The 12575-nt window shown below is 40.0% G+C and overlaps 1 protein-coding gene across 3 annotated transcripts in view; it reads left to right on the top strand.

The window, feature by feature from the left end:
- gpd2 (glycerol-3-phosphate dehydrogenase 2 (mitochondrial)) overlaps positions 1–12575 on the top strand; it is a 34975-nt gene that overhangs the window by 18132 nt on the left and 4268 nt on the right. For all 3 annotated transcript variants that reach the window (XM_087835951.1, XM_087835952.1, XM_087835953.1), the window contains 9 exons: positions 924–1068; positions 1659–1852; positions 2235–2369; positions 2450–2625; positions 6611–6742; positions 6824–6982; positions 9083–9195; positions 11183–11261; positions 11350–11448. In XM_087835951.1, the coding sequence (XP_087692077.1) occupies positions 924–1068; positions 1659–1852; positions 2235–2369; positions 2450–2625; positions 6611–6742; positions 6824–6982; positions 9083–9195; positions 11183–11261; positions 11350–11448 (1232 nt within the window). The remainder of the gene's footprint in view (positions 1–923; positions 1069–1658; positions 1853–2234; positions 2370–2449; positions 2626–6610; positions 6743–6823; positions 6983–9082; positions 9196–11182; positions 11262–11349; positions 11449–12575) is intronic.

Here is a 12575-nt window from a genome sequence, read left to right as displayed (position 1 = left end):
CAGTCTTTCACAATTTACTTACCTGGATGATTGAGCATGCATCAAGATGTATTTGCAAGTAGTATCACCTTGCCACCTTGCCTGAACATCTAGAACTACAGTGTCACATGTTCAAAATGGCAGACAAGTTGAAGCCAAGCATTTGCATGATTCCACGTCTAATTGGCTTTCGCTTCATTTGCGTGTGGCGTCGGCTCAGGAGGTAGAGCAGGTCATGTCGTCCTCCTGTGCATCCATCAGAGTGTGAGCATGTAAATGTTAGGTTCAAAGCACTCAGACGTAGGAAAAAAACACTTCTGTAAATGTGTGTCAAAGGGTCAGTGACGCTTGTATTAAGAGGCGCTCAAACAGAGGAGAAAAGCGCTACAATTAGAGCCAAATATTTGTGCACTGCAGTCCACAGAGAAGTTAAAATATAAATAAAACAGTCTCATCGTGTCCAGCTGTAGCACTCCAGGTCATTAATAACAGTTATATTATCAACTACAAGCCTTACATTAGATTATTAATGAATAAGTTATAGTAATACTTCAAAGCTGATGAAGGAAATTCACATTATCTTGTTGCTGTTTTTCTTGTTTCTGCCTCTGATGTTTTCTGCTGCTATATCTACGGCTTCCTTTTATTTGAGTTATGTGTTGTTCTTAACGACCATGAAGGCTTCTAAAAGGATTTGTTTTAGGTAAATGCATTATTGTAAATGTAAGTAGAAATGAATGTGTATAGCAAATAATATATACACAGGCAGGACGGTGCTGCAGGGGTGTGAAATAAAAAAGGAAAAACTTAATTTAATTGTGATAAGAAGCTGCTGTTTGCATTAAGAAGTCAGTGAACGGTTCCTCCCACATTATTGTTTGCTTATTTTTTGTATTTGATGTCTCTCTTAATCGAATCTGTCAATGTCTCGCTCGTCTTCACAGGGCAGGAATTTGACGTGAGGGCCAAGTGTGTGATCAACGCCACCGGACCGTTCACAGACGCTCTGAGGAAGATGGACAACCAGGAGGCCTCGAACATCTGCCAGCCCAGTGCTGGAGTTCACATCGTCATCCCCGGATACTACAGGTCTGACATAATAATGCCAAAAACAACCAAAGCTGTTCCTGTTGTTTTCTTTTTCTCTTCCATTAACATGTATAGTAGTTCCTGTGTTTTCTCATTCCTGTGTGTAAATACTAAGCTAGCCAAACTATTATCTGACCTCCGCCTACATACATAGGACAATCTTCTCCGGTTAAGATACAGCCGAGTGGCAGAGTGGTTTTGTTGAAGTCGGAGGTTTTAAAGTTCAGCTAAGCTTATTGAGTGAAACCCGAGGGAGCGCGAGCCCTTTGAACAGAAATGCCAACCACCTAATTTTCTTCCTCCTGCTCACTTATTCTCATCTTCCTCCTGCTGCTATCTACCCCCCACCCACATACTCCCGTGCCTCCTCTACCTCCTCCATATCTGTGTTCATTTGTCTCCTGCTCAGTTTGGCCCTCATCTCCTCATTTTTAGTGCCACCATTCCTTCTTTTCCTGCTGTTTTCCTAAATTTTTTTGCGCCACTCTCCTTTTTTATTTCAATAAACTGCACAGACTCCTGCTACTTCTATTATGAGTGGTATATTTAATAATAAGAAATCCTCTTTTTTTCCCTTCTCCTTGGCACAGTCCTGACAACATGGGTCTCCTCGATCCAGCCACCAGCGATGGTCGTGTCATCTTCTTCCTGCCGTGGGAGAACATGACCATCGCCGGAACAACCGACACCCCCACTAGCGTGACAGCCCACCCAATCCCAGGGGAGGACGACATCAACTTCATCCTGAGGGAGGTCCGCAATTATCTCAGCCCTGATGTAGAAGGTACAGGAGCGCTTTGTGATGGACGTTTGAGTAGCCTGCTTTTTATTTTGTACCAAGTGTCTGCTTCACATGGAGCCGCATGCTTATATGGTGACTGAATCTGCAGCTTTAAAGGGTTTTTTTAATTACTGACTCACAGGTTTGGGCATTCAGTGGTGCGTTGGGGAAGGGTAGGTAATCGTAATCTCATCTTTTTGGGTAGAGCAGCGAGTTTCTAGTCAGAAAGATTGCTCTTAAGGGTCTTAAATTAAATCTTGTTGTGCTTGGAGTCCCTCAGGGATTCATTCTTGGCCCACAGTTCTTTTTCTTTTTAGCTCTATATTCTCCTCTTTGGCTCCTTCTTTAATAAACATGACATGGTGTGACATTTTTGTGTCTGCAGTGCGTCGAGGAGACGTGTTGGCAGCGTGGAGCGGCATACGTCCCCTAGTGACGGACCCCAGCTCCAAAGACACCCAGTCCATCTGCAGGAACCACATCGTCAGCATCAGTGACAGCGGACTGGTCACAATCGCTGGTGAGCTGGCCTTTATCTGTTTGATCATCTTCAATGAGAGGTACCTGTGATGCATTTTAAAACACAGCTTTGGTGTTCAGGTGGGAAATGGACCACCTACAGATCTATGGCTGAAGAGACCCTGGACTCAACAATTAAGGCCCACGGCCTGCCAGCTGACTCCTGCAAGACTGTTGGTCTGATGCTGGAGGGAGCCAAGGGGTGGACGCCGACCCTTTACATCCGCCTGGTGCAGGACTACGGCCTGGAGAAAGAGGTCAGATGTTATGTTACTGCAGCTGGTCATTAAAGCCTAATACTGTACTGTTTACTATTAAAGCTCAGCAGGTTTTTAAACACAGCTGCTGATCCATGGCTCTTTCCCTTTCATTTCCTCTGCTTCTGCTTTCCTTCTGTTACCGAGTCGCTTCCAGCAGCCTAAAGCAGTCCTACTCGGCAGGTTTTATACTTTATACATGTTAGCCTTAATTTCTCAAACAGTGGCCTTTTCTTACATTAACCCCAAAGCATACTAGGCCTTTATTTAAAGTTTCCTTCTGTTGTACATTTTATCAGACTTGCCAAAGAAGTGTGTCGTTGTGGACCGGAGAGTTGAGTTTCTTATGATTTTATGCTTTATGTGCAGTTTTGTTTCTTCTTTTGGCAAACTTATGATCCAAGCTGCAAAAAACTGATAAATAAGCCCCATACTTTACCACCACATCTTCAAATCTCTTCTTATGCTACATCTGTTTATTGTGAATTACCCAACAGTGGGACTAATATAGACCATCTTATCTTATCTTAGCTTTCATTTGAGCATCAGTCTAAACCTTGAAAATGTTAAATTGATATATAGGTGCCTTTTGTCCTTTACAATTATAGCTGGTTCATCGATGAAGCTCTACTTCTGATTGTTGTCAAAATGCAACACTCTCTGATGTTTTCATATTAACAGCTTTCATTTAAAAGGCTGAAAGACTTTTATCTGAAAAGTTTGGTAAAATGACAAAGTCAAACTTGTGAAGCTGTACTGGTGGAAGAGGAAGAACTAGAGGTCAGGGAAACATTCACCAGTTCCTTTTTCCGCCTTTGATTGTCTAATTAGTGAGCTCATGTGAACTGTAGCCTCAGTTTCCTGTTTGTAGCTGACAGACGTGTCACCCGGTGTGGTCTTCTGCTGCTGATGAGACGCTCCTCTGTATAGCTTGGTTGTAACAAGTGGTTATTTGCGTTACTGTTGTCTTCCTAACAGCTCGAAGCGGGCTGAGCATTCTCCTCTGACCTCTAGCATCGTTTTCACCCAGATTAGTGAAGCTCACAGACTATTTTCTCTTTCTCAGATTGTTCTAGAACTCTAGAGATGGTCGCGTGGGAAAATCCCAGCATATCAGCAGCTTCTGAAATACACAGTCCAACAACCCTGCCATGTTTAAAGTTGCTTAAATCACCATCTTCTTCCTCTTTCTGATGCTTTTTGAACGTAGCTCATCATCTTGATAATGTCCAGATTCCTAAATACACTCAGTTGTTGCCATGTAATTGGCAGACTGGATGTTTGTGTTAATGAGCAGTTAAAAAAGTATACCTAATGAAGTGGCTGGTGAGTGTACAAATAAGTGTCTGACTTTAATGAGTGTGGATCTCTCTGCCACTGAGATGAATGACGGTTTATATTTAAAGCCACATCTTCCAGGTTTGTTTTCAGACCAATCAATGAGATTACTGCTTCATTAAGAAAAGTTTGGGAATGCGTAGCTACTGTACACACTGGCTGAGACAGCCGTGTACAAACCGAGCTGTAACCGCAGCTCTCGCAGACACATTCGGTGTCTTCTCCACCAGATGCTGACATTAAAGCTGCTGCTGTAACAAAGCTGACATTTCCACTACACAAAAGACTGGACACGAGTTACAACGCACTGTGTGCTGTCCAATTTACCAGTGGCATTAAGCAAAGGCACATCGACTCACATCAGCTTCGCAGCATCTTTCTGATAATTAGCCTGCTCGTTTTCATTAAGCGCAGTAGAACATAGTTTCATAAGGAAAAAGGAGTCCTGCGCTGAGTGCCTGCAGTAAACGTACTCCTCATTAGGGGCCTCAGCTCCGGTTGTTCTGGTTGTTCTCTGAAATATTCCTAAAAGGTCACTGTTGGTATTTGGACAGCGTTTGCCCTTTCACACGATCAGCAGGCCAACGATCTGAATAGCAAATAACCTGTTGTGTTCTGTAAACATGTGACACCTCATTGACAAAGCGGCGCTATCGTTTGTCGTTTAACTCAGAAACGGTGAAATCGATCATCTGAATACCAGCAGCTGCAAGTTTACATAATTTAAACTATTGAAAGGACTTAAACGTGCGTTTAAAAGCAGAAGCATTTTTATTGTTTAACTCCTTAATTGTGTGTAACGTCTGTTAAAATCAGTCTTCAGTTTAAAAGTGAAATATTTGGTTGATGGACAGTGCTGAATCTGTTAATATCAGGGTGTTTTTCTCTAATTTTGTATTCAACTATTAAAACTTCTGACCTTTTTTAAAAACATGCTGTTAAAGAGGACAGAAAACTAAATAATTCTAAATAAATTAATCAATAAATTAAGTAAATACAAACATTTATTCGGGGAGGGAATTGAAAAATTATTTCTATACATACTATTCAAATTTTAATTAAGGCTACAGCTGTTTTTCCAGATTTGATATTTTTAATTTTTATTCTACATTTTCTATATTTTTTGTATTTCACAATTCATGTATTTATTAATGTATTTATGCTCAGTTTTACTACAGTTATTTAGTTTAGTTTTAGTTTACAACATTAATTTATAGATAAATTTAATGTATTTAATATATATAATGTATTTATTTAGTGTATTCACTCAGTTTTTATATTTATGTTTTTAGTTCTGCAAATCAATTTACGTAGTTTTACATTAATCTAATTAATTCTCTATTTTGCATCATATATACTTCAACATTTACTTAATGATTTATTTATTTTTACATTTATCTTCATTTATACTCAGTCAGTCTTTGAAAGTTATTTAGATAGTTTTGCATCACAACTAATGTTGTAACTGTAGATATTAATTAATTAATTAATTGTTCTGTTTTTGCATTTACATATTATTTCTCCATATGAATTTATGTAGCTATCTAATTATTTCTATATTTTACATTTATATGTATCTATTTACTTATTCAGACTTGTGCCATTATTGCTCATTCTTTCACTGGCAGCTGGGAAAACTAACCAAGAGCAAATAGATTTTTATAATAATGGACTTATATGTTGTAGGAGGGATAACAGGAATTATACATTCACACACTTATTATACACACACTGAATTCAGCTTATTTGGGTTTTTCCAAATAAGCTGAATTTAGGCGTCACACCTGTAATTCTTAAGTTGGAGTAGGATGTTCAACATCTTTCTCTATAGAAATATTTTAGCCAAGGTCACAGCCCCCCCATTATTTAACCTTTATAGCAATATGCCATTAACAGTGGAGGGAAACAGCAGGAGTAGCCATGTGAAAGTATGATATACTGTTAAACTCTGTTTACAAATGTATTAATCAGTCAGTATAAGAGGTGTTGGTCTTTTTTTCCTCATGTAAGAAATGACTTGTAATATTCCTACTGATGCTGCTTATGTATTTCTCATAAATGTTCAGCTAATGACTTTATATAAAAGCTCCTATGACAAGGATGGTAAAAACGTTTAGATATAAAAAGCAGTTTAGTGTAAATTATATATTTAGGAAAATCAAATTATAGACCTTAATGAGACTTTGTTCTGGCAGATGTAAGAAAAAAAACAAAAAAAAAGGTCTTAATGAGTGAATAATGTATTCATTTTAATAAAAGCTTTATCAGTGAATAACAGGTGGGTCACATGTTTCGATGTAACTAACAGTCAATAAACTTCTAATAAGTGCTTCTGATTATCCAATAATTTAATCCTGTTATTAACACAGTTTAAATTGTGTGTTTGGGGGTTGACTACACAAATTCAGGCAGTCTTTTTGCTTTAGTTTCACCTTAGTGTTTATGCATGTCCCTGTAATTTATGACCTTTGATAATTGTTTGAGTAATTGAGTAATGGTGTTTTATCACAGTCCTGGTGATTTTGCTTTGGTATAAATTCCTAAACATGTTTTCAGGGCAGAAAACCTCTGATTAGCATTATTATTAACATAAATTAATATAAAATCTAGGTATTTAAGTAAGTATTTATATCGTTCTCTGGCACAGGTCGCTCAACACCTGGCCTCCACGTATGGGGGAAGGGCATTCGATGTTGCCAAAATGGCTCAGGTTACTGGGCAGAGATGGCCGATCGTCGGGAAAAGATTGGTGTCTGAATTCCCGTACATCGAGAGCGAGGTAAAGTGGGACTGTTATGTAAACGGTTAAAGTCCCAGCTGTGTGTCTGAAGAGTGTCTGAGAGCTTCTCGTCTTTTTCAGGTGCTATATGCGATTAAGGAGTACGCCTGCACCGCCATCGATGTCATCGCCCGGCGAACTCGCCTGGGCTTCCTGAATGTGCAGGCGGCTGACGAGGCGCTCCCACGTATCGTCCAGATCATGGGCAAAGAACTGGACTGGAGTCAGGAGAAGAGGACGGTACGGGTTTACAACTCTTGATGTTTTTAACCCTTTAACATTCACCAGGTCACCGTTTGGTATGGTTAGATTTACAGAATCGTCCACATAGAGAGGCTTATTTTAAAAAAAATACGCACCGCAATATGTCTGTGAAGGTTCTCAGTCATCCAGGTCATCGTAGTCAAAGGAGCTTGCAAAGAAAAGCGTCTGGAATTCTTTAAGTTGCTTGAAGACGTTTCACCTCTCATCCAAGAAGCTTCTTGGATGAGAATGTCTTCACAGACATTTAAAAAAAGGAAATATAAGGCCCACATCTTCTACTGAAAGTGTGCTTATGGTTAAAGCATAACCTAACTCTATTTCTAAAACTGTCACCAGCATCCTGAGGTGCATGTCTGCAGGTTAAAAGGACATGCACTGATGGGATTACACTTGTTTTATTCCCCTGGCTTCTTGCATAAAGCTTTAATCCCTGGTGGGTTTCTCAAGTTGGGGCAGGGATTCGTTTTTGATCAAAGTACAATGGAAAAGTCCACACCCTTTGCTCTTTCATAGAGGAGGCTCTGTGCATGCATGAAAGTTGAGCTATTTTAGGCCTTTATTGTTAACCAGCAGAAGTAGTGGGAGAATAGCTCATAAACAAGTCGGTTAATCATGCACCAAACAATCTGGTTTCTGGTTTTCCTTGTGTAAAAGTTGTTTCAGATCATCAAACAAAATTTAACGTTAGGCAAAGATAACCAGAGTAAATACAAAATGCAGTTTTTAAATGAAGATTTCATTTATTAAGGGAGAAACCCTATCCAAACTCACCTGGGCCTGTGTGAAGAAGTACATCATGAATTAACTGTATTAACCACATTTTTTGGAACCCTGACTTCAGTTTCTTCAGCTACATTAAGGCCTGATTACTGCCAGACGTGTTGAATCAAGAAATCACTTAAATAGAAAATGTGTGACAAAGTGAAGCTAAAAGATCTCAAACACCAACACAGCACATCACGATCTAAAGGAGCAGCTGACAAACAAAGTCAGTGACATCTATCAGTCTGGAAAAGGTTACAAAGCCATTTCTAAGGCTCAGGAACTCCAGTGAACCACAGTGAGAGACATTATCCACAATTGGAGGAAACTTGGAACGGTGGTGAAGCTTCCCAGGAGTGACCAGCCAACCAAAATTACTCCAAGAGCTTCGATGACTCATCCAAGAGGCCACAAAAGAACATCTAACTCACTTGTCTCAGTTAAGGTCAAAGTTCATGATTCAACAATAAGAAAAAGACTGGGCAAAAATGGCGTCCATGGGAGAGTTCAAGGAGAAAGCCACTGCTGACCAAAAAGATCACAAAGGCTCGTCTCACATTTACCAAAAACATCTTGATGATCCCTTTTTTTAATTACAGTTTTTCATGTAATAAATTAAAAAGCTGCAGTTTGTATTTACTCAGACTTACTAACTTCATCTAGTATTAAATTTGTTTGATTTGATTGATCAGGAAGGTGGAAGATACTTTTTCACAGTACTGCAGCTCCAATGATCAGTTTTCCCAAAAAAAGCCTGTAACATCATCCCAAAATTTGGTATTGGTAATTCTTGGTCTGTGATTGAGAGATTTTAATCAGCGTAGTCCTGGAGTATGTTTAACGAAACACAGATTAGAAAGTCTCCCTTCTAGGATGGGTGGAAGTTATGCAGCCATAATAAATAATTTCTCCTCCCTGTCACTGTCATGTGACAGCGACAGACTTTCTTTAGATTTGATGTGGTGGTCAGACACAAAGAGACTTTTGAAGATGTTATTTTGAGTTTTGGAAAACCAGGTGTTTTCCAGTGTTTTGAGGTTTGTTTAGAGCTAAAAGACCTGAGAATCAGGTAAACTAACGTCGAGCAGTGCATTTTTAGACAGCAGCTTGTATGAGTGACATGTAGCAAGCTGGAGAAAAAGAAACATATTAGCCGTTTACACACATTGTAGTGACCTCACTAGACATTAGATGCCTCATTTAATGTTATAACCTGAGTTACAGAGGGTGTATGTGTGGATCTGTTTGTTCTGATTAAGGAGAAAATGACTCTGCTGATTAGTGTGGGCTCACTTTTTTTCCCTTTAAATCCAGGAGGAACTCGAGGCAGCGAGGAAGTTCCTGTACCATGAGATGGGCTACAGGTCTCGCTCTGAGCAAATAACCAAGACGTCTGAGATTAACCTGGACAACCATGAAGTAGCCAGGTAGTGCTTTTGAAAACGTCAGATAGTTCATTTAAGTTTCCTGATTGATGCATTTTTTTCTTTCTTAATCATGTTCCACATCAGTTATAGACTACTCAAAAAATTAAAGGAACACTTTAATGAGAGTATACCATCCAGTCAGTTTAACCTCTGGGATGTTGTTCTGGTCATTTAAGTGTCAGAGGGGCTTGTTAATGAGTTTCAGTTGCTTTGGTGTTAATGAAATGAACAACAAGTCCAGTAGACGTGTGACAATGAGACAAACCCCAACAAAGGAATGGTTTGCAGCTGGAGGGCACACATTTTTCCCTCTTCACTTTTTCTGACTGTTTTTTACTAGTTTTGCATTTGGCCAGTCTCTGTGTCACTACTGCTAGCATGAGACGATACCTGGACCCTACAGAGGTTGCACAGGTAGTCCAACTGCTCCAGGATGGCACATCAATACGTGCCATTGTCAGGTTTGTTGTGTCGCAGGAACACACAGGCAGTTACTGTAGGAGAGCTGGACAGGGCCATAGAAGGTCCTTAATCCATCAGCAGGACCGATATTTGCTCCTTTACGCTAGGAGGAACAGCATGAGCACTGTGAGAGCTACAAAATGACTTCCATTAGGTCACTAGTTTAAATGTTGCTGACCAAACAATCACAAACAGACTACATGAGGTTGACCTGAGGGCCTGATGTCCTCTGGTGGGCTCAGTGCTCACTGCCTGGCACTGTGGAGACTGATTGGCATTTGCCAAGGAATACCAGAATTGGCAGGTCCACCACAGGCACCGTGAGCTTTTCACAGATGAGAGCAGGTTCACCCTGAACTCGTGACAGATGTGAAAGTGTCTGGAAAAGCCGTGGAGAAAGTTGTGATGTCTGTAGCATCGTTTAGCATGACCGGTTTGGTGATTGGTCAGGGGAGACATGTCCATAGAGGGGCACACAGACTCTGTGGTTCTTACTGAACCCCCACAGAGCAAATTTCAACTACAGGATTTCTGTCAAGTATTTAAATATTATTTTTTATAGTAATTTATGACCCTGATCATATTTAAGTTCGCTCTCATATTTTTCCTATAAGGGGAATATTTCTCCCCACTGTAAATTTTGTCAGTCTGTCTCTACAACTCCTCACATTTTTTTTGTTCGACTTGCTGGCTCTGATTATTACACAGCTAACAGACCCAGAACCAGATTCAGAGATTCTGGAGCAGACACTCAGGCTCTGGAAAAACCTGCTGCTTTCAGGGATAAAGGACCATGTTTGTGGCTCAGTTACCCAAATACTGTCTCTGGTACTGATCTCTGGTTGGATGAATTGGATGGAGTTGGCAACAGTTTCAGGCAATGCCCTTTTAAACTCTTTGAAGGATCTGGTAGAGCTGTGATACCAAAACTCCTCTATGTATAAAAGTAATATGAAAACATCTTAGATTACCTGTCATAGGTAAATGAAACAGTACAGGGGTCATAAACACAAATGAAGCTATTAAATACTATAAGTATAAATAAAAAAGTATAAGTAGGTCATAAATGGTGGGTGAGGTGGTGGGTGAAAGGAGGAAAGTCAGGCCTTTTTTTATCCCGTTTGGGGAAAATACTTATTTTATTTATTTCAGTGCAGATGGTAGTAGTTACAACTTACAAACTGTTGCTGTTGCACCTCAAAGGCATTTCCAAACCAGCGAGTAATTAGAAGGTCAACACGCTTTTGAGGAAAGCATAACAGCCTCTAACAGCCACTGCTCGCTAGGGAAAAATGTTCATTCCCAAATACCAACCAGGGAATGAAAGCTAGAATTTAAGTAGTGGTTACTGGAGGCCATGTGGGTTTTTTGGGTCGTGGACTGGTTCCAGTGTTGGTCCTGAGCCAATGCTGGTTATGGTGTTGTATGCGCAACATCAACATGACGGTATTTGATCCACTGCTGTTGTTGTTGTCTGTTAATATCGCTGCTGTAAATCGGCTGTTACTGCTCGTGTGTCTGACAGGTACAAGAAGCGTTTCCATAAGTTTGACAAAGAGAGCAAAGGATTCATCACCACTGTTGACGTCCAGCGAGTTTTACAGGTGAGTTTTTTTCTCTCAGTCTTCACATATTTGTTACCCGCAGCTGCATGTCATTGATCCCGAGTGCTGTGTTTTTCCTTCCCTGCAGAGCATCAATGTGCACATTGATGAAAACGCGCTCCATGAAATCCTTAATGAAGTGGACCTCAACAAGAACGGACAAGTCGAAATTGATGAATTCCTGCAGGTAGGCTCTAAGTACAGAGATGATCAGCAGCGCTTAATTTTAAGTGCCTTCATTTAGCATCTGTAAGCACAAGACAGACATCAGTTATCTGTGATCTGTTAATGGAGCCGCTGTTCACAATAAATGCTTAAACTAGCTTTGAGCTACGTGCTCTGAGCGGCCACTTTGTTAGGTACAGCTGTCTAATCAGCCAATCACCTTTTAACAACTCAAAGGATTTGGGCATATAGACGTGCTTCATGCCTAAATGCATGCAAGGTATGCTCTTCTGCATACCTTGGTTGCAGTCAAGGTATGCAGAAGAGCATCACCGAATGGACAGCATGTCACTTCGTTATATTAGCCAGTTTTCAGATTTTAATCCAGCAGAGCAGCTTTAGGATGCAGTGTAATGGAAGATTCTCATTTGCAAATCTGCAGTAACTGTGTGGTGCTGTTATGTCAACATGGACTAAAACCTCGGAGAATTAAGCCAAAAGCGAGTCCGACCCAGTACTAGCAAAGTGTACCTAATGGAATGGCGGGTGATGTTACATAGAAACACGTCTTAAAGGTTTAGTTACAGCTTACAAATCCAAAATGCGGTGGTGGACTGGATTTTGGGGTTTTTTCTAGATTTTAGCAGGCAGTGAAAAAAGAAACAGCTGGAAATGGCTGTAATAAAAAAAAGTGGCTGGCTGTAATAATGCAAATTTATTTGTTTTCATTTGCAAAAATGAGATTCATGGAAAAACTGAAAACTATTTGGATCGCAGATTTTCAGCTACATGATTTCCTGCAAACATTTAAATAATCTTAAAATATTATTGTATTTATATTTTAAACCTTTACAGGAAAATCGAAAATACCAGAACAAATTTGCAAAAAAATGCAAATAAAAATGATTTTTTATGCACACATGCACAGTATGCAGTGTGGTGTGTGTCGTATAAGAGGGAGCATTAATGCCCAACACCTCTGTGAGTGTGCCTGCCCTTCTCAAACCAGCAGAGCAAACATGACTGAGGACGCAAAGGTGGGATAATGGAAGCCCTCAGGAGCGTGATCTATCACACACAGATTCAGCCTTTTTCTTTTTTGTTTTTTTTGTGGGAAATTGAGCCTGGAATTAACATGAATTCAGCCTG

Source organism: Neolamprologus brichardi, chromosome 23, assembly GCF_056152115.1.
Source record: "Neolamprologus brichardi isolate AB-2024 chromosome 23, ASM5615211v1, whole genome shotgun sequence".
Taxonomy (NCBI): Eukaryota; Metazoa; Chordata; class Actinopteri; order Cichliformes; family Cichlidae; genus Neolamprologus; species Neolamprologus brichardi.
Note: the sequence above shows the minus strand (reverse complement) of the source record. Positions and strands in the feature narration are given on the sequence as shown.